We start from the raw sequence: 25,610 nt of genomic DNA on the forward strand, positions 1-25,610 counted from the left end.
TCAGCTTCAAGAGATTGTTTAGGTCACTGTTAGCAGATGGAGATCAGTGAGGAGGATGTTGATCTGTTCCCCTTTATCATTCTTTTACAATATATGAAGAAGACTTTGAAACTGTTTATTTAAAAAGGAGGGGGGAGAATTAATCTTCTTTAAAGACACAAGCCCTAGGTTTTTATCTGTTAATTTTTTTTAGCATATATTTAAGACTTCATAAAAATATGTATTTTGGAGGGAAGAAATCTCATTTAGTGGAATGATTTTTCATTTGAGAGTGTGTAAAACTGTGGCTTTACTTGCTGTTAATGTTTGCCTGGTATTTGAGTTTAAAATGCTCTTGTTAGAGCACTCCTGCACTGCCTTCAGTGCGTGATAGACAGCACTTCCACTCCTATTGCCAAGGCTTTCAAAGAAGATCTATTGTGAAATTAGGTTTTACCAGGTTAGACTTTCCTGGCTTTTTCTAATCTCAAAAGGAAAAAAAAAAAAAGAGCACAGGAACTTCTGAAGGCAGCAGTTTCCAGTACTTAAAGAGGGCTACAGGAAAGATGGGAAGGGACTTTATCAGGGGGTGTAGTGATAGGACAAGGAATAACAGTGTTAAACTGAAAGAAGGAAGATTTAGGTTAGATACAAGGAAGAAATTCTTTACTGTGAGGTTGGTGAGACACTGGAACAGGTTGCCCAGAGAAGTTGTGTTCAAGGCCAGGTTGGACGGGGCTTTGAGCAACCTGGGCTAGGGGAAGGTGTCCCTGCCCATGGCAGGGGGGGTGGAACTAGAGGAGCTTTAGGGTCCCTTCCAACCCAAACCAGTCTATGATTCTAGGAACATCATGAAGAAGGCTTTAAAAAACATAAAGGTTGCAAATGTTTTTCTTCCCTCCATCAGTAAAAGCAAGCTTTTTAAATACTGATCTTCTTCTGGACTGTGTTTTCTCTGCCAGCTTCCCATTGTGATTGATTTTCCTTTTCCCTGAGTTGTACAGTGGACTCCAAAGGGCTCCAGGGACATGGTTTCTTCAGATCCATTGATGTAGCATATTTCTGTGCTTCAAGCAGCCTGATCATGTCCCTCGCTTTCCTAATTTGCTACAGGAGGGCCCTAGATTATTGCTAGTGATTGTGCAGGAGCAGTGGGATTTAAAAGGAGTTTATGTCTCTTCAATTCCCTTAGTCCTGTTGCGTTTTTAAAAATTAATTCAGCGTGCCTTAAAGAAATAGCTGTCTTCAAAAGTGTGCACTCTGGCTGACTCAGGTATACAGGCCAAGGGGTCCAGGTTAAAAAAGATTACATAGGGTTGCAAGGTGGGCATGTGTCCAGTGTGTCAGATGCACCTTTCCTGTTGGACTGAGGGGCCCTGAGCATGCTGGTGTGTTCCCTGGCCTGCAGCATGGGAAATGAGGAAAACCCTGAGTCCTTTTTCTAAGGCTGGGTCTGAAAAGCCTGCTGGAAGGAAACATGGATGTGCTTTTGTTTATTCCTCTGTAGAACTTATTCCCCATTTGTGCCTGAGATGATCTTTGGAATTAGATGCAATTCAGACATTGTATATGGTGGCCTTAAGGTATCTGTGTGTTTTTAGACTACGCTTTTTCACTTGCAGGTGATGAAGTTGTTATCAGGAGGTGCAGACTGGGGCACAGGAGCTGTTCTTATCTCGTAATTCAGTCCCTGTTGTTGAAGCATATGCCCTAACTCCTGCTCTCCTGACCTGCCTGAATACTGACCACTGAGCCTCAGTCAGACACACAGCCCTGCTTCAGCTTAATTCCCCTCCTGTAGCTTGAGGCACAGGGACAAGTGCCCCAGCTGGAATACACTTGATATTTTCCCCATTTTACAGATGGGGAAACTGAGGCACAGAACGGTTGGGTTTTGGTCACTGTTTATGGGAGAGCTCCTTCTCCCCATGCTGTGCTTTCCCTGTCTCCATAGGGAAGAAGGGCTGGAGCTAAGACTCTGAACAGGGATACTTTTGCCCCAGGGACTGAATTATGTGGCAGGCTGGATTTGTGCCTGCTGCTTTGTGTTCTGAACATGCATTTCTGCTAAAGCCTTTCCCTGGCTGCTGGCAGGCTCCTGGCTTCCAAGAGCTCGGTCCTGTTTTTCCTTCGGAAAACAGAGGGTCTGGGGGAATTTATAAGAATGTTAACTCAAAGCAGACACGTGGTTCCCAAAATTGAATCTGGCTTTCCACGGCTTTTAGCAGAAGGGTTGATTTGGGTCAAAATTAATGCAAACACTTGTGTAGACCATTTAACATTTAGTTTATGGACCTGTTAAGGCAGCAGGATAATCCCTTTAGATTACCCGTGTAATTTGTAGTGAATATTTATTTTAAAGTGACTTCAGTGCCCTTAGTCATTAGCAAAGGTTAGTAATGCATCTCACAGCTGCCAGACTCAATACAACAACATTTGTCAATGGGAGGGTTTCTCCTTGTTTCATTTTTTTTGTTTGTTTGTTTTTTAACATTTCTCCAACTCTTGCCAGTTTAATCCGATGAGCTCACCTCTAATCACAGGGAAGCATCCAAGCTGCCTTTGCCGTGTTGACTTCCACTTGAGCAAGGCTAAGGAGGGTGCCTAATCCTGGGCTTTTCTCCTGCTGTCTGCCGAGTGTGTTGGGTACACAGCCTGCGTGGGCTGCCGGGGGGAGGATGGAGTACGCTGCGGGTTCAAGGACACGCTCCTGCTTTAATGTGCGCAGACATGCTCCCGCTCACTCTCAGATTGGCAAGGTTAACTCAGAGAGGCTGCAGCTTTTTAAACTGATTTGATTAGACCCACTACTTTATCCCATTCCCTCCCCCACCACTCGGCCCACCACCTCCTGATCCTTTTAACACAGCCCTTGGTCCAATAACCAGACAGTCTGATTTTTCACACACACACACACACACACACACACCCTTTTTCCAATTTTCATGCTGAATTTTGACATTTTGTAAAATAGATTATACAGCCCTACAGGGAAGATTGAGAGGTAGTGTCTTAGTCTCCAGGCTGTGTTTTATTGTGGGCAGTTGAGAGGCTGGGATTTGCCTCTTCTTCCTCACTCTGTCTGTCTCTGCTCCTTTCCCAGCTCTTGGTGTGCACGTGTGGATTTGGGGACAAGAGGCTGAGGGCTCACATACCCCACCTTGGATACTCATTGCTCTCCAGTTCCTCCTCTCCCTGCAAAACCAGGGCTAGGAAGGATTATACAGTCAGCCCAAAATGACTTAGCACCCCTGGTCCTCTTCTGCTGTGGTATGACAACATGTTCACAGTTTGCAAAAACAAACAGGGACAGCATGGATAAAGAACTCCCCTATCCTGTAGGAGCAAAATAATGGTATATTTTAGTAGAGACGTTACTAGGTGGGATTACTCTAGGAGAACAGATCACCCCTAGCTTCCAGTTTACAGGCTGACTGACAAGTGGGATGGGCTTGGAGGGGTTGGGACAAGCTGTTTTGGCATTACTGCCCGCAGCCATTGGGACAGCAAGGGTTGAGTGGGCACCAGCCCAGCCTTTGAAGGGGATGTGACCCTGTTGCTGTCTTTATCCAGTGTGCTTTAGCGTGTTGTGTGCTGCCAGTTTTCAATCATGGGCTCTGCCTCTGGTATGCAGCTTATGTTTGTCATATTAAATACTCCAGGGGAATCTGGAGCCTTGTGTACATAAGTGCCTCTTGCCAAGTGTCTCTAGTCCTCCTATAAGTAAGTAAATAAAGCCTATAAATTACAGGTTCTCACAAAACCTGAGAGCCCCAACTCAGAACAAAATTACTGGAGAGTGACCAGCACTGCTGAATTTTTGAGAATCCCAGGCTGATTCAGTGGAAGCTACATCTCATCTCATTATCACCAGAACTATCTAAAGTGGTGTGGGCTAGCTGAGCAGCTCGGTGCTGGCAGGGACCAAGTCCAGCAAACAGGACCGACCTTACAGAGTCGCCCTGGTGAAACGGCACAGAATATAGACAATCCCCTACACGCAATGTATTAAACCTTGACATACTGCATTACTTAAGAGGTCTCAGGGAAAATTAAAACCCTTTTGACTTGGTTTTGCAATGCAGGGAAAATTTTAGTGACATTTAAAAGGTTTCTCTTGTGTTCCTCTAATGGGATAAATAAAAAAAGGCTTGTTTTAGGCCAGCAAATGGGGGGACAATCCAATTTCCCTGATTCCATCAAGACACTCTTAAAGCATTAGCTTGTGCAGTCTTAAAAAAAACCACAACAGACTGACCCCTCTGCCTGATGGCTTTGAAAAGTGTCCTGATGTGGAGGTATTTATCCTACACAACATGCTTTATCGAGGCACTCCAGCAGTGCTCCTAAATATATTCCTTTGTTATTAAACTATTTAGGAGGACAGCATGCACAGGAGGAAACATAAACACCAGTTTATTATTTACTGCAGCAATCCACACTAGGGCTGTGCTCGGAGACTAATGTGTGATGACGTGCTCTTTAAATATGGTACTTGGAAGAGAAAAAGGATGGCATTAACTAGGAACATTTCTGATGAAAGACTGAAATCTAAGCATGCCTTTAACTTTACATTTTTAAGCAGAGTTTTGGCTCAAAATAAATAAAGATTCCCCCGTGGAACGTTGTATTTGCAGTTTGTTTCCATCAGTCAGTAAGATTAATGTATCAACACTTACTTTGGAGGGGGCTCTGGGGACTGATAATGGGAGATACGAAGCCTTTCACCTCGAGGTCACTGGTTCAGCTCTGCCCCACATCAGTCGCCACCACCAGTACCTGCCATCTGCTCCTCCCCAGCTGTCTGCCCAGTGTGAAATGGGCTGGTCCCAGTTCTGGGCACTGGGGACAGATGTCCGGGTCCCAGCGGGCTCCCTGGGCTGCTTTAGTAGAAAATGGGACGGACCCGCTCGGCTCAGCCCCAGATGTGACAGCAGTCCCAGCCTTCAGCTCGGAGTGAGCACCACCGGGAACTTGACCTTCTGCTGTGCTTGTACAACCCGTGAATGGCGAACCTCTTATTCCTGCCCTGTGCAGAATAACTCATTCAAAAAGCAGGACATCCCTGAACATAAATCTGTCTGTTATAAAGTTGGCCACGGTTTTCCCTGGTTGCCTCCAGCTCCTGCTGAATTTCATTAGGAACACCTCTATTATACAGCACAAGGAGGGAGCAAGTGCTGCCTCTAGACATTGAAAGAGCCCTTTAAAGTGCAGATCAATTTTGCATCTCACTAAATAAGTAATGACAGACCAAACTGCAAGTACTTAGTTCAGCTTTATTTTAATAGCACTGTGGCTCCATCGAGAAATCCCAGTTACTGATATAGCTTGATGTCCTGAGGCAGTTTTCTCCAGACATGTTTCATTTTTTTCTTTAATATTGGCACTTTATTAATAGCTGTTTGGAAACCTGACTGTCTGTGAATAAGCAGTACCAATAAACCTTTTCCCTCTCTATTTATTTCTCCTTTCTTCCATCAGGAAGCAGTCCCAACAGTCATAGACTGAGAGGGGAGTTTTCAGAGTCTAACGTGTAGTTGTACTTGGTGGTGGATGATCCAATGAAAGAGCAGCTTCATGCCTTATAAAATAAAAAATGGTAAATCAACTACTAATACAATTCACAGAGGCTGCTAAAAGGCTGTTGGATGTCACAAAAACAGCAACCCTTTGAGGTGATGAGACGAGAGCTTCTTAAGTCAACACGTGCAGTCGGCTTCTCCCTGGCAGTGGTCCACTTTGGGGCAGGATCCAGTGTCTGAAGCCTTCCCTCTCTGGCAGACGGCTGCGAGTGTGCGAACGTCCTCTCTAATTCCAGATTAGCCACAGAGAGGAGTCGTCGTCCTTAAGAAACAGGCGTGCTTGGGAAGGAGAGGCTGTCTGGAGGCTGCAGGGCACAGCGCTATCTTGAGATGCTTTGAGATGTCTGAGCAAGGTCCCTGGTGTTGGGTTTTTCTAAAGGAGCAGGAAAAAAAAGAAGTGCCTTTCAAGCTGAGGGCCATGAGCCACTGTAACTCAGCTCTTCTGGTACCTCAGGCTTCCCCAAGCTTGGCTTAGTAAAATCCAGATCTCATTTAATGAGTTCAGAGGATCGTTCAGACTGTCTCAACATGGAAAGTTTGGATTTTGCACACCAAGCCGAGGAAGGTTTATGAGACCAAAACAGAGTCTCCAGAGTCTTTATCCTCAGGGACTTAAAAAAGATCCCTAGGCTGTTAGCAGCACCTCTGCTCCTCCTGCAGCACATTGCCACGTGCAACGTGGCTGTGCTTTTATTGCAACCATGCCTGCAGTCGTCACGATACTGCAACCTCCCGGGCAGTGCCCCAGCCGCTACTGCAGGGCTTGCGGGCATTTCAGCTGACCCTGCCTTTGCCCACATCACTGGAAATCAAACTCGTGGGCTCAGATAGGGCACTGCTTTTGCCCACACGGGGGTGGTTTCACTGCTTTCTTTTGGATTTCTTTATCTCTAATGGTCACTCGGTTGTTGGCTTTAAAAAGACACTCTATATGAAGAGGACGTTCTGAAATGCAGGGTGGCAGCTCCGAGTCCATTATAGCTGACAATTAAAGTGCAGACGTCTCCTTGGCCACCCAGGGATGGGGGTTCAAGCCTGCGAGAAAAAGAGGTTATTTCCAAAGTCCTGAATACCTTTGAATAAATATAAGGCACCGTTTGCCTTGAAGTCAGAAAGGGCTCAGGTGAACTGAGCAGTGACAGCAATGCTCTCAGCTCCTGCTGTCTCCTGTCCAACCTGCTAAATTTAGCAGCCTGATCGAGCTTCCTTCTCTCTCTTTAATCAGGTGGAGCAAGTGGCATGTTGACTTGCTGGTTGGCATTGGAGCCGATCCTGCTCACAGCATTTGCAGCCCCTCGGCAGTGACCAGGGAGCCATATGCAGGGGAGCAGTGTGTCTGATAGGCCACCGCGGCAGCGCTTCCACTTAATCTCTCTGCTCCCATCCACACGTGCTGTCCTGATATCCGACAGCCGGTCTCATGTGGGCACGGTGCCAGCAGTGACTTTACAGGCTTTGTGGCAGAGATTATTTAAAGGAGATTAACCCTTCTAAACCCCTTAGATTTTAATTATTTCTGTATGTATTTATAAAACCTGCAGTCTGCTAGTTCCAGGGCACAACTGCCCCAGTCCCCATCCTTAACCTGGATTCATGAATATACAATGCAGCCATATTACAGGACGAGGGCTGGACTGGACAGGGGTCATTTGACTTATTTATTTATTGCCATTCTGGAACAATTCACATCTGGGATGAAAATGAAACATTATGGTTTCAAATTGTAAAAGGAGCTAATAATTTGAATGACTTTAAAATAGTAGCACTAACTGCATTAATTGAATTGTTTGAGTCGATGCGGCATCTCTCGCTAATTGTTTTGGTTAAGGCAGCTCTGTCATTAATGCATACTGTTGCCTCCCCGCTGCTCGTGCTGTGAACACAGAGCACCCTGCTTCTCTCTGCAAACAGGGCTCTCTGTAGGGTTGATGTATTGGCAGCCAGGAGAGGGGAGGCCTGTTTCTTTCATTCAGTCTCCTAGCAAGTTTTTTATATGCATATTAATGTCGTGAAATCATGAAGTCTGGAAAACTGTCATGGCCAGCAGGTACTGTTAAAAGGAGAAAAAAAAGGGTGAGCGCCTCCATCCTTTCATGCTTTCTCTCCCATTTGTCATGTTAGTTAGTGCTGGGCTAATTAGTTTTTAGAGTTAAGAACTGACGGGGGGAACGTTTCCACTCTGCATGTGAGGTGTAAAATCCAAATGAAACTGAAAATACCTTAGTTCTGTTTCACAGAGCAGCCTGGCTTATCTCAGGTGGTACACACCTTGCAGAGGTGGGAAAAATAGTTAAAGAGTTGGTAAGCCATTGCCACAGAGACTGTTGGATCAGAGACACTCCTGAGGCCACCTCTCAATACGGGTTACAGTCCTGGCATGAGTGCTGCAGCTCTATTTCTGTATATTCTAGGATTACTGCTGGAAAAATTACAATGTTTAACTGTATATCTGCCTGTTTTGTAAAGGCAAGCACAAAAGGTGGCTGTTAGAAGGAAATAAAAACCACCGCATTATGGACCCCAATGATCTGAGAAAAAAAAAGCAGGTCGTTTTGAATACATTTCTTAAAATCCGATGATTTTTATTTATTCTTGTCTCTCGAGCAAGGAAATAAATGCAGACAGTGCCAAGGAGTCCATAAATAAATTTTGTTCTTGGAGAATCTCTTTAATATGCACACTGTCCTGCTTTGTAGTAGTGAACATTTGACCAGTAGCAATTAATTTCTTATCACAGTCTTTCTATGAGGTAAGAAAACATTAGTGGCTCCATTAGGAGGTGGAGAACGGGAGCGAACGATGCGCCCGGCTTCTCTCCCCTGCCCCGCGGCTTGCCAAGGGCTGCTGGAGGGAGAGGACGTTGCAGCGATGCCTCTCCTGCAACACGGCTGGATGCTCCTCTCCAGGCATCTGCCCTCCTCATCAAACGATAGACTCGGAAAACGTTCAATATCTGTATATTTCAGAATAAATATCGTTAAGCTAATGAATTTTCAGCTGCTTACTGTGAAGCATACAGTATTTCCTTCAACGACAGGTGGTAAAATGGTGAAGAAAAAAAAATTAAGGTCCCCGGTATAAATCTCTTCTGTCTAGAAAGGATGAAAAGAGGGCTTCTTACAGAACCAACCTTACGGAAAATAACGTATGATCCCGTGGCATGTAGGTGATTAGGCAAACTGTCCCAAAGGTTAATATATCTTTTCTCGTTTGAATGGGTAGGATCTCAAGCTGAAAGTGCCGGACCCGTGCGTTCAGAGCTGTGCCCCGGGAAGGGGGAGCAGGGAAGCAAAGGGTTAAATTTCGGGGCTGTAGAAGCAGATTGTGTTTTCCTTCTATGATGTGGGCTGACAAGACATCAGTATTCTATTCATCTGTTGGGAATTAGGCTGTTAATCCAATCAATGACTCTTGAGCGAGCTGCAGCCTGCCTCCCCACTGGGGAACAATCGGATCAGACGGGAGATTGTTTAAGAGCACAGTGCAGTCCCGGTGTCAGGTGGAATTTCCAAGCGTTCCCTAGTGAATTGGGGATGGGAAAGCTGTCTCAGCCCATTTATCCTGCCCCTTAAATAACCAGGTATCTGCCTCAGCCACGCTAAAGTGATAAAGCAGTATAAGAGCTACTAACTTTTACATGGGGAGGGGGCAGGGAAGCACCCTGAGAAGAGAGATTTTTAGCATCTTGCCCTGAGGAATATTGTCCTGTTTGCATCCCGGGACTGCCTTTGCATAGTTCTGTTGGAGGCTGGCTCAGCTGCAGCGCTGTGACACTTGTTACAGCTCTAGGCACTGGTTCTTTCCAAACACATTTTTGATCCCTGGGCTGAGCAAACCTGCAGCTTCCCGGCAGCTTTTATATTGCACCAACAACACATTTGTTTGATGACCAGAAGGATGCCTGATGCTGGAAGTAACAGGCAGTAGCAAATACTCTTTGGAGCAACCTATAAACACATACGTACAAATACACAGCTGTGCTCAAAGTGCCAGCTGCAAATTGCAGTGAAAATGCACAACAGGAAAACAGCCCAGAGAGTTTCGGAGTTGCCGCATGAGCCGCTGTGTAGATTCAGGAATCAGTTTGTTCTGCAATTAAAGACAGCCATGTCTGCGCTGGGATATTGAGAGTCTGTATCTGTGCCAGCAGCACTACATGCTGATGATAGTAGATGTGATAAATCCCATTGAAATTGCACTTGGAAATTTAGGTACACCACCAGTTAGAAACTAGGGCGATGAAGGATTAGCACGCTGGGCTCCTCGGGCCGGTGGCGTTTGGGTGCATTAGCAGATGCAGGCTTTGGGAGGGAGCGAGTGGCAGTCATCATATTCTCTCCGAGCTTTCTTAGATCTGGTTTTAACAGCGGCTTTGAAAGTGGAGGGCTCCTCCAAATTAGTGCACCTAAATGAACCACGAGTATGAGCTCAGGCAGCGAATATGAATAGGGAGGTCCCCAGACAGAAAGATCCCCAGCTCGGAGGCTTGACTTTAAAGGGCTTTAACATCCCTCTTCCCTTGATCATAATTTTGAATCAAACAAAAGCTAATGCAATTTTCTTTGCCTTTCAGTAGCAGATTGTGCTGTAAGGGTCCATGCCATTAGAAATGTAATAATTGCTTCTCTATGCAGATCTAATTTATCTGTGAGGCACTTAGAAGATAGGCCAAATGATAGCCTGGCGGTAGGCTCTGGAGAAGGGCCCAAGAGGTGATGATAAAGATCGGTCTAGCACCTTCCATGCTTATGAATATCTGCCCAGCACAGTGCAGGAAAAGGTCTGAATGGGCAGAAGGGGGCAGAGGAGAGAGCTCTTGGAGAGGGACAGCTCGGTAAGAGAGCCGTCCCTGCCAAGCCTACCCGCATGCAAGGGAGGTGGAAGAGTTAATTGGGGAACCAAACTCAGGGGATATCCAAGCCCTGCACTTGTCAGCTTCAGCTATTTGCAATTCCCAAATAACAGCTGCTCACGACCAGTGCATGAATTTTGGGTTTGCTTCTGCCAGAGGTTGCTCTGTATCCTTAGTCCCACAGCCCTGGGGAGTGCCTGAGCTGCCTTCGAGCTGGTACCGAGGATGCACATCATGATGTCTCCCAACAGCCTACTCTTAACATAAACAGCCATAACCCCACAAGCACTTCACAAACACCAGCTAACTAATTATCTTCATTAGACTGGATATTAGGAAGCATTTTTTTACAGAACGGGTTGTTAGGCGTTGGAATGGGCTGCCCAGGGAGGTGGTGGAGTCCCCATCCCTGGAGGTGTTTAAGAGTCGGGTCGTCATATCGCTGAGGGACATGGTGTAGTTGGGAACTGTTAATGTTGGGTTGGTGGTTGGACTGGATGATCTTCAAGGTCTTTTCCAACCTAGACAATTCTGTGAACATTTGGGACACCCGGTCTAAAACAGCAGGTGAAGGTGAGCTGTCACAAGGGTGTTTTGCTTTAGCAACATCAAAAGCTGGAAAATGCGGAGAAAACATAAAGGTCTGCTTTATTTTTCTAGGGTCGGAGTTATTTGGGACTCTAGACGTACTGGCAGAAAGCTGTTAGATGGTCTTGTTTCTTAAATTGCACTGTCACTGACATTGCTTTAAGGCTCAGGAGGGCACTAAAGGCAAAAGTCTGGGTGCATGCGCATGCACACTGGTCTAAGGTAGAGATTTTAAAAGAACAGTATCAAATTTTAAACTAAACCATTGCATCTCTATGGCAGCATTAGCACACACAGTGATCCACTTGTCCAAGCATTCATTTTACATGTATTAATGGACGTGTCCAAACCCAGGCTGCTGTGTGCAAAAGCAGCATGTAAATGAAAATAAAGGCTGTGTTGGGGCCATCTACTGAATTGTCTGGTGGAGTTTGGACTGGTTATATTAGCCCACATTGCCTGGTTTTACATATTGGTGGGTGTTAGCATGTAAATTCTGGCATGCTTTTGTCTGTAGTCTCACCCTCAGTCATCTTGGGGATAAAATTTCAGAGAGAGAAAAAGATGATGAGGTTAAAGTAAATTGTTGGGAAGTTGAAGTCTAAAGTGGAAATAAATGAGAAATAAAACCCTTTTTAAAAGTGGAGGGAAGTATTTTCTTGCTATTTTTCATCTCCCTGGCTTGAGTGAGTGTGTGTCGTGAGGCTGCAGAGATTTATATTCACAGCTCCTAAGCACCGGTGCTTGTTCAGAGGCTGTATTATTCTAGCCCTTTTTATTCACTCACCTTCTAAAGATGTAGTGTAAATATTTATCTTCCCTCCAGCCCATCCATGCTGCCCAGGACCCAGCGCTGTTAAACACTCTTATCACCTCATCAGTCTTATCTCCTGCGATCCCTGCCAACATTTGGAGTCTGTCAATGGGAACAAGCGTGCACCTTAAAAGGTGCCGCAAATGAACAGAAAGAAGAGTGACGTGGGGGAAAGAATACCTTAAAATAAAGAGTGCATGTGCTATCCCTCAAAAGGGAGTATGTTTTCCGCTGTGCTTTTCATGCTCACGGTGTCTGCACTTGGAGATGTGACTGAAGGCACAGAGATGAGGTCTCGGTGTGGACCAAGCACTCGAGGAGGTGGGGGGGTCCTGTGCAGACCCTCGCAGCTGGGGTGGAGGGCTGTCCAGCCCCAGCTTCATCACTGATACGGGGTCTAGCTGGACCAGAGTTGGCCCAGGTGGTTACCCAGCACGGTTTTGTTTTTCCTCTTTCTGTACTTGTGCTAAATAAAACATGTGAGGTGGAGGAAGAGACGGTGTCTCCCTCAGGGCCACCTTCCTGCTCGCAGAGGTTTCTGTATGCAGCTTGGAGAGCAAGTGAGGCAGGTCTGGAAGATCAATGTTTATATAACACTGTTTTAAAAACTGTCCCATGAAACCAGCACAGTCAAACACTGGCACGTCAGGGTCTGCTTGCCATGGCGGGGCAGTGGGAATTGTGTTCTATAGCATGTGCAGCATCTCAGCAGGGCTCAGCCAAGCCATTTCCGTGTCTCTGCCCCTCAGTCCAGAAACCTTGTGTTAGGTTAAGCAGGGTACAGAAATTCCCAAGGAATGAACATGGGATGGCAACACCGATATAATCCTATCACTTATAAGACAAAATTGACGTGCAGTAGCCATAGTACCACTTAATGGATAAGACAGTTGGTCCATCTGCGCTCGGTCCATCTTCTCTCATTTCTCTTGCTTAAATTTCTCAGGAGCAGAACAAAATCCTGTTATCCAATAAGTTACCCACTGGTAGTTGGATTTTCATTGAGTGACATCTGTCACAGACCATGTATGTAGGAGGCGACAGTGATTTTGTAGCATCTTTGTTTTGATGAGTTTGGTAGACATGGGCATTTGGTTTTATTTTTGAAATAGCTGGAAATGCTCTCGTCTCCCTTGAAGGCTGTACAGCTCGGCTGTCATCCTGGTATGGCCAGATGTGCCAAGAGGCTGTAAAAGTCATCAGGAATGACAGGCAACGTTAGGAGGCAAGAGGAAAGCTTGGGGTCAGTCTGTTGTTGGTCGGTAACTTGTGTGTGTGGGACTGAGCGCTCCTACGTTTGCATGTAATGGTATTTCTTTCCTTTCTGGTTGTCTTCTGTCTGCCTGTATGGGTTCTGCCATTTACACAAGCTTCTCCTTTTTGTTGACAGAGTATTGCTAAAAGGGCTCTGGGACAGGTACCTGCCACTGCCTTGCAAGCTGAAAGCAAAGCTGTACAGAAACACTACAAATTACTGCTTTGAGCTTGGCCTTTTCCCCTTTTCATGTTGAAGTTCACTAAATCAGAGCACTGATTGCCTCCTTTCTAACCTGTCGCATTGACATTATTCCAGCTAAGGCGTGATGTTGAAAGGGCATTTCTGAGAGGCATCCTGGCATAAAGCAGAGCTCAGCCTTGGCCCCAGGGCTGCCCATCTCTTCTCTTGTGCTCCCTGACACCAGCTCCCCTACTCAACACCTTCTCTTTGTGCTCCTCTCATGCTACAGAAGCTCCTACTGGGGAAAAAATGTCTCTAATTTCTTTTAACATGCCTTAGCACAGAAATGATAACACACTGTGATTACCTAACTTTCCATAGGCACAGTTTGGAAATAACTGGTTACAGAATTGAGGTTTTTACATTACAGATTTATCAGATGGTTGATTTCTGTGTGTATCAATGGGTCTTGTTGTACTTGCAGCTCTGTATGATTTACATTTCTGTAATCTGAAAGCTAAATTGGAGAGAGAAGAAGTAAACAGTCATGACAAACATCCCCCTGCAACTCAGTGCTTTGTATAAAATAAACCAACAAAAATCCTAATGGGTTTCAATGGAGAAGAATTAGCTGCCCCTGCTTGCAAGCCAGATGAGCAAAAGGGTCCATCGGATCACCACCAGCATCTCTGCGTTCCTCCCGGCTGCGCTCGGGACACCCCGCTCCTGACTGGTGTCAGCGATCCTGGGCTGGGCAATGACATTTGCTGGTGCCCTGGGCAAGTTGCAACGGGGTGAGGACAGAGGCTGCACCAGGTTGTCCCTGTCTGCTCGCCGTTTGGGGTCATTCAGCCCACCAGAGGCACGTGCTGCAAGGCACGCTGCACCTTGCCCAGGATGCTCCGGAAACCGCTGCTTTCTGGTGCATGTTGGGAAATCTCCCTTGCATCAAGGCCAGCTACAATTCATCCTAAAACCACTTCTGCGCATCTTGTTTTGTTGTATAACAAACGTTTCCAGCACCTGGTAGGCAATATTCATCTCACGTAATTTCCACAATGGGAACTGTAATCCTCGCTTTCACGGCCCGTCTTTGATTAGTTTCCAGGTGTGACCTCTTTGCACTGAAGGCTCGGTGTTGCCGTTACCTGGAGCCAAGTGCTGTGCACGGAGCAGCTGGGCACGTTGGGCTCTGATTAGCCATGGTGCTCAAAAAGCCAAATCAAAGAGGGATTGAGATCAGCAGCTTCCCGAGGGCATTTCAAGGCCCTTACTGAGTGACCACACTAGAGCTTTTTCCATTTACCTGGATTAAAATTTGTCACAGAGAAAATACAAGCAAATAGCATAGCATCTGAGAAGTATAACAAATAGCATTTGGCCAGCCGTCAGGCTCAAAGGGGAAAAAAAACCATCCACAGCATAAATAAAGTGTAAACAATGTTTGCATAACATTGGATTAATAGTTCTTTTTAAAAACCGCACTGGGATTAAAGAGACGCATTTTGAGTGCCAGGACTTGTGCTCTCCTCTTAGCCCAATAAATGCCAGAAAGTACATCTAAGAGAAATAAAAAGCCTCGTTAGCCCAAAGCCTGCTGCTGAGGCAGCAGTGCTTTACACAGGCCTTTGGAAGAGGAGCAAATGGCTGTAGTATTCCTGGAGCAGTCCTATGTATTTTATAAGGAGTTTTGCAGCAAAGCGTTCCGATGGGAAGGGATCTCTGCTCCGTGTCTCCAATCCCATTCACCTGCGGATTTTGTCGGCTACAATTTTGAAGCCAGCGATGCGGAAGGAAGCTGGCTTCCCATCCCCCAGCACACACACAACCTGCATATTTGAAAGCCTGCCTTTCCAATAACTCATTCGGAGCGCTCCCACCTCTTCTTCCCCAGCCCTGCTCCGTATTTTGCTGAAGTCAGTGCTGGCCCTGTCACTCCTCCGAGCAGGCACGTGCTAAGGACCACTTGGGGGCTCTGGCTGAGGTCGGTTACCTTATTAGTGTGGAATAATCAATGGATGCCGTCCTTGATTCCTTCAGTTGTTTGGTTTGTGTTATCTTCTAATGACACCCGTTTGCATTGAGCTGCCCGCAATTTGGGCAGAAATAGGCTCCTGAAATGAGACGCCTCCAAACGCTGGCGAGAGTGCCATGAATAGGGCATAGCGGCACATGGAAGAAGAAATCTCACCCCCCACATTTTCCCCAGCAAAGATGTGAGATGGCTGGTTAGGCAGCAAATGCCTGTTACATCTGGCTTTTCTCTTTTATCCCTGTTGGTCGTGTGGTTGTTGCCGTGTTGGTGAGGTGTCCCAGAGCAAAGCGTGGCACCTCCCACCCTGAAACACAAGTCATTCCTACTTCCTCAGCTGAACAGGGTTAATATCAAACAGAATAACAAGCTGGGAAACCAGAAGTCTCCAAACAGCTACGGGTGGGATTTCTACCTGTCTTCCTGTTCTTTTCCCTTTCGCCTGCTCCAGAATCCATGGCAGGCTGTAGAATTTGCACCTTAATCCCAAAGATGATGGTAATTAAAAACTTAAGTCTCCATAAACAGATGCAAATAAATTAAGGAGGCAAAGAACTGAATTAGAGGCTAATCCTGGTGGGATAGTGAAAGCAGAGGGGCCAGTAATTCTTCCCTTCTGTTATTTCACCTGTTCTTGGGTTTGTACTGCTGGACATGCCACATGAGCACCGACCGCTCACCGGCAAAGCCCTGCCCATGCTTGCCGAGTCTGGGAAGGGGACACACTTCCCAAACCATTGCAGCTGATGCAGTGGCGTACATGTTCGCTTGAAGAGGGAGCTGTGTGCCAACGTCTTCAAGTCATGTGGTTTTCTTCGCTCTGGCACTGCAGGTGTTTCACAAGGATGAGTTTGGCAACCAGCTCTCATTCCCGAGCACTGTGTGTAGCCCTTTCCTCACCCTTGTGCGGCAAGGACGCCAGCAGCCCTACAAAACTTACTTGGGCTTTGGGTCCACCTTTGGCCAGACCTGAATTCTGAAAAGCAGGGACCTAAGATTTATTCAGGTGGAAGAAAAGTGGAGGTTTTTTTCCCCTGTGCACTCTCATGCTGAAGAGCGCTGCGTGCTGAGCTGTGCCAGCGTCCTGGTGCTTCACACTTCTCTCGAGTAGCTGGCCAAGGCTGGGCTTGCACAGAAGCATCTTGCACTAAAGCATCAGGATTAGTGCGGGTCCCAAAGTAAGGCCATAGGATTGAAATCTTTCATTTTTATGGGCCAGAAGTGATAACGCTATGAACTGAATTATACTCGTGTCATGACATGATCCACGCACTCTTACGGGTGGATAGATATTGATTATCCATCAATATGGATTGATGGTGGATGATGATTCAAAGCCTAACTGCCAGGTAGCTGGGTGTCCTGGGCTGTTTAGCTAGTCAATTAAAACATTGCTGTGATTCAGCTTATTTATTTAAATCTGGGATTTACTTGTATCCCCACGATGTTACTTACACCTCTACAATCAAGTCTGTCTCTCTCTTTTTCTCTCTTTTTCAGGACGGGGAAGGCCAGACTGCACTCCATTATGGTAAGCTGCCTTTCGGCTTGGTTGTTCCCTCTTAACAGGATGGGTTTGCAGCTGGCCTACGTACAGAAAGCAAATTTCAGCAGAAATATGAGCAGGGAAGCTGGGTTTGATTAACCAGTGGCTACCTCCACCGGCAAATCCCAGCACAGTGTGAATAGGAGCCCTGGGAGAAGCAGTGGGGAAGACTGCTGTCCTCCCTTCATTCTCCTCTGCAGATTTCACCTTAAAGCCTTCCTTTTTCCCCAATTCATGATGCACTTTCTGCAGAGTTTTTCCTGTGTACTCATGTACATGCAGTTGTGCTACCTGCAGACCCAGGAGTGGCTCTGGTTAGGGGATGCTAAGTCCCTTAGCCATCAGGGGATTGAGAGGAGGATCTGCACAGCTTTAACAGGCTACGCAGGTGAGGGGACGGGGACGAGCAAGATGACCTTCACCTCCACTCATCCTGGTGACAAACCTGTTGGATCGCAGCTGAGAAAGCAGCAGCTTCTCTACTACCAAAACCAACAGAGCAAAGTTACAGTTTGTGTCCCTCCTATAATGACATGCTAATTAGATATGGTTTTGTAACAATCCTTTTAATTGAAAAATTGTTCTCTCTCCAAATGAGAAAAGTAGAGACTAAAGTGGCACATGTGGTGCTGATGTGTGGGCAATAGGAAAAGAGTATTGATTTAATCTATATCATCATTTTTTCCAAAATTAAGACATACCAGTTCTTACCTTATACTCTCTCTGGATGCCTCTCACTGTGTAATTAAGAGCATACTTGTCATTCTGAAGTGTTTGTGTCTTTTTCTCTCTTTCTGATCTCTCCACAAGGACATTATGAGGATGGCAAAATTGCTTTGCAGACCATCAGTCCAAGGCACAGCATTTGGATCTGGATCTAAACTACCAGATTCCAGGGCCCCTGAACCGAGACTGTAATTACAATAACGTATGATTTCTCCCCATCTCATCTTTCCTGTAGAACGCTTTATTTTTCAAATTCTTATCCTTCTGACCGAAGTAGCAAATCTGTTGCTTAGTGCTGCAGTGTCTGCAGAACGACAGCGCTCAATGCCACCTTGCCTTTCTCTGCCCAGATCATTCCACAGGTTGGGCTTTCTCTCTCCTGGGGAGATGCTGTGCCCTGCTCCCCTCTCCAGCATTGACATCTGCCTGCCGAGGGGTGCACAGTGGATTATAGTAGGTTGTACAAAGGCACAGCATATGCATTTTCCAAGAGCACCTGCTTCAAGCAAGTTCAGTATGTGAAAGTAGAGGGTGGGTGCATCCCCTCAGTGTAAACTATGTGCAGGTGGATCCCTCTGGCTGGTGGCTGAAGCAGGTTGGTTAACACAAGCAGACAAACATAAGCGATGTATTAACATTATTTCAGAAGTGGTTTCTCCGATCCACCCTGCCAGCTCAGATGTTTCAATAATGACAGTTTACCAGGGATTTTTTTCCTGAATGTTTTAAGTGTTAAAATTTTTTCTTTCCGTGGAGTATTATCCCACCTCCCCTCCCTGTACATCATCTTTGGGGAGGCCTCTCTGGGTCAAGGGCACACAGGTCCGGTGTGCGCGCAGGTGCCCCGCTGTCCCTGCGACTGGCGCTGCACCCAGGCTGTCCTCATTCCCTTGCTTAACTGATCGGGTCATAAATCACCCCGATCCTGAAAACAGCTTGTTAAACGAGGGAATGGTTTTGATTCAAGTGGCTATTGGCCTGAAACTAGAACTCACTGAAAATCTCCCAATACCATCTCGGTCAGCGCTTCATAACCAAGCCGTTAATTGCAGCAGAGACATGAGAGCTCGTGTGAAAACTGGTGGTGCTGAGCAGAGCAGTGCCTTTACAAGGCCTTCCCTTTTGTTAGGAGCTGTTCAGGGAAGGGTTAAATCCCATCAGCAGGACCAACAAGGCAGCCACTGCTTTTAGGGTGTCTCTATCCCTTTTTATGAGCCGGCGTGGCCTGACAGCTGTCCTTGTGGTGACAGCTCCCCTGATTACAGCCGGTGTCAAACTGCATCCTGCTGTGGGTTATAAATCCTGCCTCCTTCCGATCGGCGCCGACCCCGGGTTTAATCGGAGGTTAAGTGGAGGCCAGCTGGCAGCATGGTCCAAAGGCACCGGCTCACCGGTGGGAGCCACCGCCGGACCCACTCTCCTCCGGACAGCTGGCAGCGGTCGGTGCCGTGTTGATGGGCATGAGCACGGTCTCCCCGCTAGTCGTCGGCTCCTCTCCATCCATCCATCCACCCACCCGCTGGGAATACTAAAATCATTGCCGCTGCCTCTCCCAGAGGAAATCAAGGCTTCTCCGAGCACTGGTGGCCACGTGGCCACGGAGTGGGCAGGCTCTGTATCCTCATGGGTGCTCCGGCTTCCCTGCAAAGCACCATCTGTTCGGCTCTTTCTGTGCTGTGGCAGGGCAGTGGGAGGGGATGCTGGAGGGAAAATAAATAATAAAAAAAAAAAAAAAAAAAAAAAAGAAAAGAAATTCATCATCTGAACCCTGAGGATTAATGGAGTCAGAAGGCAAACTGCGCTGAATGGAAATTCATCTTCACCCGTGCCAGTGTCAGGGCTGCCACTCCGGCCCTTGACAAATCGGGGGTCCCAGGGTGCGATAAATCCAGCAGCTGTGCTCATCCCCAGGGACGTCCCCGGCCCACTCGAGGACACAGGCTGTGCCCGCCGGTGACACTGGATGAGGAAGTCACCTTTCCCCATGTGGGCACCAGCTCCTCGGCCCCAAGAGCTGCCACTGCAGCTTCCTTGGCACCCCTGGAAGTCTGCTTTCTGCAGGGGTGCTGTGCTGTCACCCCGGGATGTGCCCCCCAGCCCTTCAACTCAGCCTTACCCACACCACCAACTGCTTCCTCACCAACCCCTTCCCCCGTTTCTTCCCCATTTTTTATCTTTTTCTGTATAAGCTCCAATCACACATCAAATTTATTTTAATTAAACATTGCTGCTTGTCCCTTTGGGTCAGTAGAAAACTGCAGAGTAATGCAAAAGACACTCTAATTACTACATTTAACAGCAAAAAAAGAGTTGGTCGGTTACGTTGTAAAAGCGCCTGAAATATAATTAAAACCAATCACTACCAATGCAAGAGGAAGCTGCCGGTTCACCGTCTCTTAAGGCAGATGGGGGCTGAGGCAGTTTTTGGCTTCACTAGGATCTGCGTTGCACGGATTTACGGGAACATCCAGGCACTGGGACTTCTGCTGGTATCGGCCAAGCTCAGCTCTTCAGTGTTAAGAGTTTTCAGTTTTTGCCTGGTGCTTTTTTTTTTACATCCTTAGACGAGGTTGGAGGGGGAGCTGAAAGCTGCCAGGCTGTTTCATCCTTGGGACAGAGAAGAGCTCAGGTCAAACTTGATTCTGTCTTGGCAGGGTAAATTGGGGTTGAAAAAATAGTTGCTAGCAGAGGTGTGAGTTAGAAATAACAGCGATGTGCTGTTACTGGCTGTCTGTGGGCATGCTCACCTTTCCCTGGGGCTGATGCTCAGGGAAGGGCCGACCAGCAGCTAAAAGCTATCTGCATTTCCTGCAAGGAGAAATGATGGTGAAAGCCAGGAGTGAGGCAGTACTGATGATGTCCTGTCTGGGACGTGCTGCCTGTGGAGCCCTGCGAGGGTCAGGAGGCAGGTGAGGGGCACAGCGTTTATAAATATGTTATGAATGATAAATGCGTTATAAACTCTGGGTACAAAAGCTGGCAGGGCAGGCTTTCCCAGGTGGCACTTCGGGGCTCTCTGGGGTGTTGCAGTAGCACTCTGGGGCCCGTCGCGGGGTCTGGCTGCAGTCCTGGACACAGAGTGTTGGCCGAGCTGTGCCCAGACACCCTGTGCATCGTCCCGGGTGATGCCCTGCAAACTGCCCAGCTCCCGGCGGCTCCGTGGCTCTGGGGTGGCAGCTGCACCAGCAACACCCCCTCAGGACTTCTGGCTTTTCATTGCTTTCACTCTTGTCTTTCTCCTTTGCACTATTAAATCCAAAGACCTGCAATACATTGAGTACCGAACACTTCCCCGAAAAACGATCTGCTCCGCCTGGCCAGGTGCTGACACGGCATTTCCTCCCTCTGGCACACACGTGGGCAGTCACCAGCTACAGCACTGCTCCAGAAACACCCATCACCGCCGCCTCGGGTGGGCTTCCCCAGACTCACCCTTCCCTTTTCTCCTTCCAGCTGCCGCCTGTGAGTTTTTGGACATCGTGGAGCTGCTGCTGAAGTCGGGAGCCGACCCCACGCTCCGGGACCAGGAGGGCTGCCTGCCAGAGGAGGTGACAGACTGTAAAGCCATCACGTCGGCTCTGCAGCAGCACACCACTGGCAAGACCTAACCCCGCGGCAACGCACGGCGGGGAGGACAGACACGCGCCGCAATAACGTCCCTTCTCTTCCCCCCGCTGCCCTCCAAAATGCCTTGGGGGTTCGAAGGGGAGCTTTTAGAGCACAGGGTCTGGGTGGGCTCTCCAGCACGAGGGCTGGCTGGCCGAGCGCGTATCCTGGGCAGGATGGGATCAGGGTTTTGCATGCTCTGGCATTTATCAGTGGGCGGGGGGGGGCGGGGAGGGAGCAAGGGAGGGGACAGAGGGCCTGGAGAAGGCCCCAAGATCGTTTTAATGTATTAAATGCAAGTATTGCATTGGAGGTCTCACCAGAGCAGCCTGTGCTGACTGGTCAGCTCCTCTGTGGGGAGGGGAGGGCTGCTGGGCCAGGTGGGATGCTCCTCTCTCCCATTCGGGTTGAGTTTTGCTTTGGTTTTTTTTTTCCCCGGGTCCAAACAAAATACTATAAATAAAAGAAAAGCACAGTGTTGGGACGGTGCCTCTGCATGTTTGTCTTTCAGGGAGTGACTTGATTCCTTGGAAGCAGTAAGGACAGGAGGCAGCTCAGTGCCATCATAGCCCTTGGAAAGCACTGCTCAAGCTCTCGCCCTGGGGAGTAAGGGCCACAAAAGTACAGCTGTCTGTCCGTCCCTCTAGTTGTCACCTAACTTACGTAAGACAGATCCTTTATGGCTAACCAACCTCCCTGAGCTGACAGGACTTTTCACCACGTCACACAACTGCTTTGCTGAATTAAATGGTGTTAAAAACGCCACCTCCATCAGCAGCTCCAGGTCCACCTGTTGCATGTTGGTCCCCAGGGTGGCTTGTTCAGGGCTGGGGTTTTGTAAGAGCTGGGCATAGACTCACCCTGCGCTCAGCCTGTCACCCCTGTGAGCCTGTCCTGGACAATTCATGGTCCTCTCAGCTGGCTGAGTACTCAGAAAGCAGGAAGGACGTGCCTCAAGATGATGCCTTGGGTGCTGGAGTGAGGTGGGGTGGGTGCAGGGCTTTCTGCATCCTCACCGGGATGCCCGCTGGGCTGTGCCGGGTCAGCCGTGGTCCAGGGGAGCTGCCAGGGCTGGGCTTGTGCTTCAGCCTAACTCCTGGCTGCTGCGTGGGCCCTGCTAGGCCTGGGGTGGGTGTACACGGCGAGAGGAGGCCGTGGCTTCCCTGCTGGGCATTGCCCTGCCACTTGCTCTTCCCAGGGCAAGGAGATTTACAGCCTGAGGGGAGCGCAGGAAATCTCCATCTGTGTGATGGGAAGCTACGTGCCATCGAGTCCTTTCTGCAGTGCACCCAGCCTCAGGAAAATAAGTGGGAACATTCCCTCCACTAAGGACTGGCTGGGCAGGAGGCACGTGTGGCTTTTGGCCCCTCACAGCAGCTACCAGCTCCTGCCAGCTTTTGCTAACGCTGACAGAGTTTGCTGTGCTGGCTTGAACGCTGCCAGCAGCTGAAGCACCACATGCAGGAGGCACGGGGCAGGCTCAGGGGTGGGGACGAAATGGCTTGGGCAAGTTAACAGGCTGTATGGGCCCTTATATTGACCACATCAACTTATTTTCCTTTAATATTGGAGGGGTTTGATGGGCTGGGGAGCTGCAGCGGTGATCTCTGTGCTTTTGGGGGAAAAAAAACCAACCAGCCTTCAGGGCTTTTTCTGAAGTCAGAAGGAAACTTGAGCTCTAAGCCTGCTCCCTATGAACATCCCAAAGAAACTGCCTTCCTAGCTGGAGCATGGATGGCAAAAATAAAATACATCTTGTATATCTGTTTGCAGCCACCACGCACGCACCGGCCCCACTGTGTTGGGGGACGCTTTCACCGCCCAGTCGTGACAAGGGGCAGGCAGGGAGCTTGGATGCAGAGATGCATGAAGCAAGCTGCTGATAAACTGTGCATTTGCTGTGCAGCAAATGCCAGGTTTTAACATTTAGGATCCCTGCCAGTCCCTGCGGGGCGATGCTTTTTCGATGGAAGCAGTGCAGCAGGACCCACAGTGGCTTCTCTTCCTCACACTGCCAAGAGGACCTGCAGGCAGGTCTCATCACAGCCACAGCACACGGTCAAAATGCAACAGGTGCTGATGGCAACACCCATGGCTTTTGCATCCGGATGCGGATGAAACAAAGATGCCAACCCCCCAATGTTGGGGTGCTCCGCACGGAGCTGCTCCGCTGGCTTCGGGATGGAGATGTGGTGGCATCAAGGTTAGGGACAAGCACGGCCACCCTTGCACAGTGCCATAATGCACAGCCACTGCTTGGCTTGATGGACACGTCGGGTCATAAAAAAATCTCTCTTAAAGCGGGGATGAAAAGCAGTAGCTGCAATGCCCATGCTTTCAGAGAGAACATTTGGGGGCTGAGCACTCAGCCCTGGAGATGTTTATAGCACTTTAGGTCTGTTTGTGAGGTTGGAGCCTTTCCAAAAAAAAAAAAAAAAGGCAGGGCCGAGGGTGGGGGGGAAAAAAGAGAAAGACATATATTATTGTTTATAATCTGCTTTATTCAGCCAAACCTTTCCCCAGCAGCCTTGCGGATTGCTGTTTAAATCCCTCGGTGCCTTTAACTACCGATACAGAAAGTGGTTAATGTGCATTCGCCCTAAGCTTGGCATCTACTCCAGGAAATCACTTTAATTGAGAAGCATTAAATGTTAAAATGATTAAAATATAGAAAGCCAACACACCGGTGCCCGTGAAGGGGCTTGGACCCTCCACGACATGGCTTTTCCATCTCACCTGTGCCCTCTGAGTGCTGTGGTGATACAGCCAGGCGATGGTGGTGGACCACGGGCACCCACCACTATCGCTGCGTGTTGGCAGGAAAGCTGCAGGCATCTCGGGGTGCCATGTGGCAGGGATGGAGATGCCCACCCACCTCTCCGTGCCCGCAAAAAGCCAAGCCACGCTGACCGGTGTCACTTGTCCCATCCAGGGATGCCAGCTCCTCCATCCAGACAAAACCCAGGGGATCCCGACCCCCAAACAGCCAACGGTGCTGGAGCAGGCGATGCCGATGGCGGTCGCTGCCCTCCCGTTGAGGAAGAAAATCCCAAAGACAGCAGCTGCTAAAGAGCATCCCGAGTTTATTTGACATCGCTTTCCCTCCAGGCGAGGGGTGACTGAACACATCTCATGCCAACGCACAGGAGGCAGGGTACAAAAGCAACGCCCCGGGCCCAAATTCAGGAGGATTGGGGGTGGGGGGGGTGGGGTGTGTCCTTATTCCTCAAAGACATGGCAATAAATAAGGTTTTATTCTTTGAAATCTTTTTATTATTATTTTTGTTGGGTTTTATTTTATTCCCCCAGGAAACAAGACTCTCACTTTCTGGAACTGTACAAAATTTACACAGCGAGGGGAAGGGGTGTTTGGCCTTGTCAAAGAAGGGGGATGGAGAGCAGCGGGCACAGCTCCCCCCGTCCCCCTCCCCACCAGCTGCCCGCAGTGCCCGGTGAGGCCGGGGGCTTGGCACAAAGCAGCACCCAAGGCTTGGAGAGGGGAGGCACATGGATGCAGCTGAGGCAACTCCTGCAGCACCAGCACACCCAGCTGGGGGGGCAAGGAGGGACAGGGACATACCAGTGATGTGCTTTCTTGTGTGGCATTTTTTTTTTTCAATTTTTTTATTGTTTTTGACCCTTTGCTTTCGGAGCCCCCCAGCCTCTGGTGGCAGCCAGCTAACCAGATCCACCACCAGCCTTCCCTGAAGGGCATCTGGGATCATCAGCATCACCCCAGAGCGAGGGGGGATGGCAGGGACCCCACGGCCAGGGCATCCCCACGAGGCCAGGGCAGAGCTGGGCACCCTGAGCAGCAAGCATGGAGCTGGATTTTACCCATCAGGCTGAATGCCTCCAGCCTGGCGAGGGCTGTGCCGGGGCAAGTGGGCAGGTGGCCATTGCAAGCCCAGGGATGTGGGTTTTGAGAAAGGGGTGAGCCCGGCCAGGAGCAGACCCCATGGGGCTCGCGGGGTGTGCCCAGGTCCTCCCCGGCTGCCTGCACCCACCCTTGGGCCCGTCAGCCCCATGCCACTGGAGGAGGTGGGTGGCCGATGCCAGGGGAGGGCCTCACACCCCAATCCCCTCTGCTCCCCACCCTGTGGGTGCTTCTGCAGCTGATGAAATGTCCTTTTTCCTCTCTTTTGGGAGGGAACTTTTTGCAATACCCTCAGAGTATCCAGCCCGGAGCATCCGAGCTGGTCCAGCCACAGCCCAGCTTGGCCCTTGGGCATCCCAGGTTGCAGGCTTTGTTTTTTTTTTTCTTTTTTAATTCCTCCCTGCCACACGACCAAGGTAAAACCCACAGTGATGCACCGTAAGCACTCCTGCACGCCCAGGGATAAATCATGTCCCCGCAGCCACCGCACAACATCCCCGGTCCCTCCGCACCCAGAGCGGGCAGCATCATCCCCAGGCAGCGGGGCAACGGCCCTGCCTGGGCAGG

At 48.8% G+C, this 25,610-nt stretch overlaps 1 protein-coding gene across 2 annotated transcripts in view; it reads left to right on the forward strand.

Annotated features, from left to right (window-relative positions):
* The window catches only part of ACBD6 (acyl-CoA binding domain containing 6), an 89,975-nt gene extending 68,325 nt beyond the window's left edge, over positions 1-21,650 (forward strand). The window contains exons 7-8 of one of the 2 annotated variants that reach the window (XM_074832947.1): positions 16,789-16,819; positions 21,014-21,650. In XM_074832947.1, coding sequence (XP_074689048.1) covers positions 16,789-16,819; positions 21,014-21,168 — 186 coding nt within the window. In that variant the 3' untranslated portion in view covers positions 21,169-21,650. The remainder of the gene's footprint in view (positions 1-16,788; positions 16,820-21,013) is intronic. The other variant, XM_074832951.1, reaches the window with a different exon arrangement.
* Positions 21,651-25,610: the final 3,960 nt, after the last annotated feature.

Source organism: Strix aluco, chromosome 8, assembly GCF_031877795.1.
Source record: "Strix aluco isolate bStrAlu1 chromosome 8, bStrAlu1.hap1, whole genome shotgun sequence".
Taxonomy (NCBI): Eukaryota; Metazoa; Chordata; class Aves; order Strigiformes; family Strigidae; genus Strix; species Strix aluco.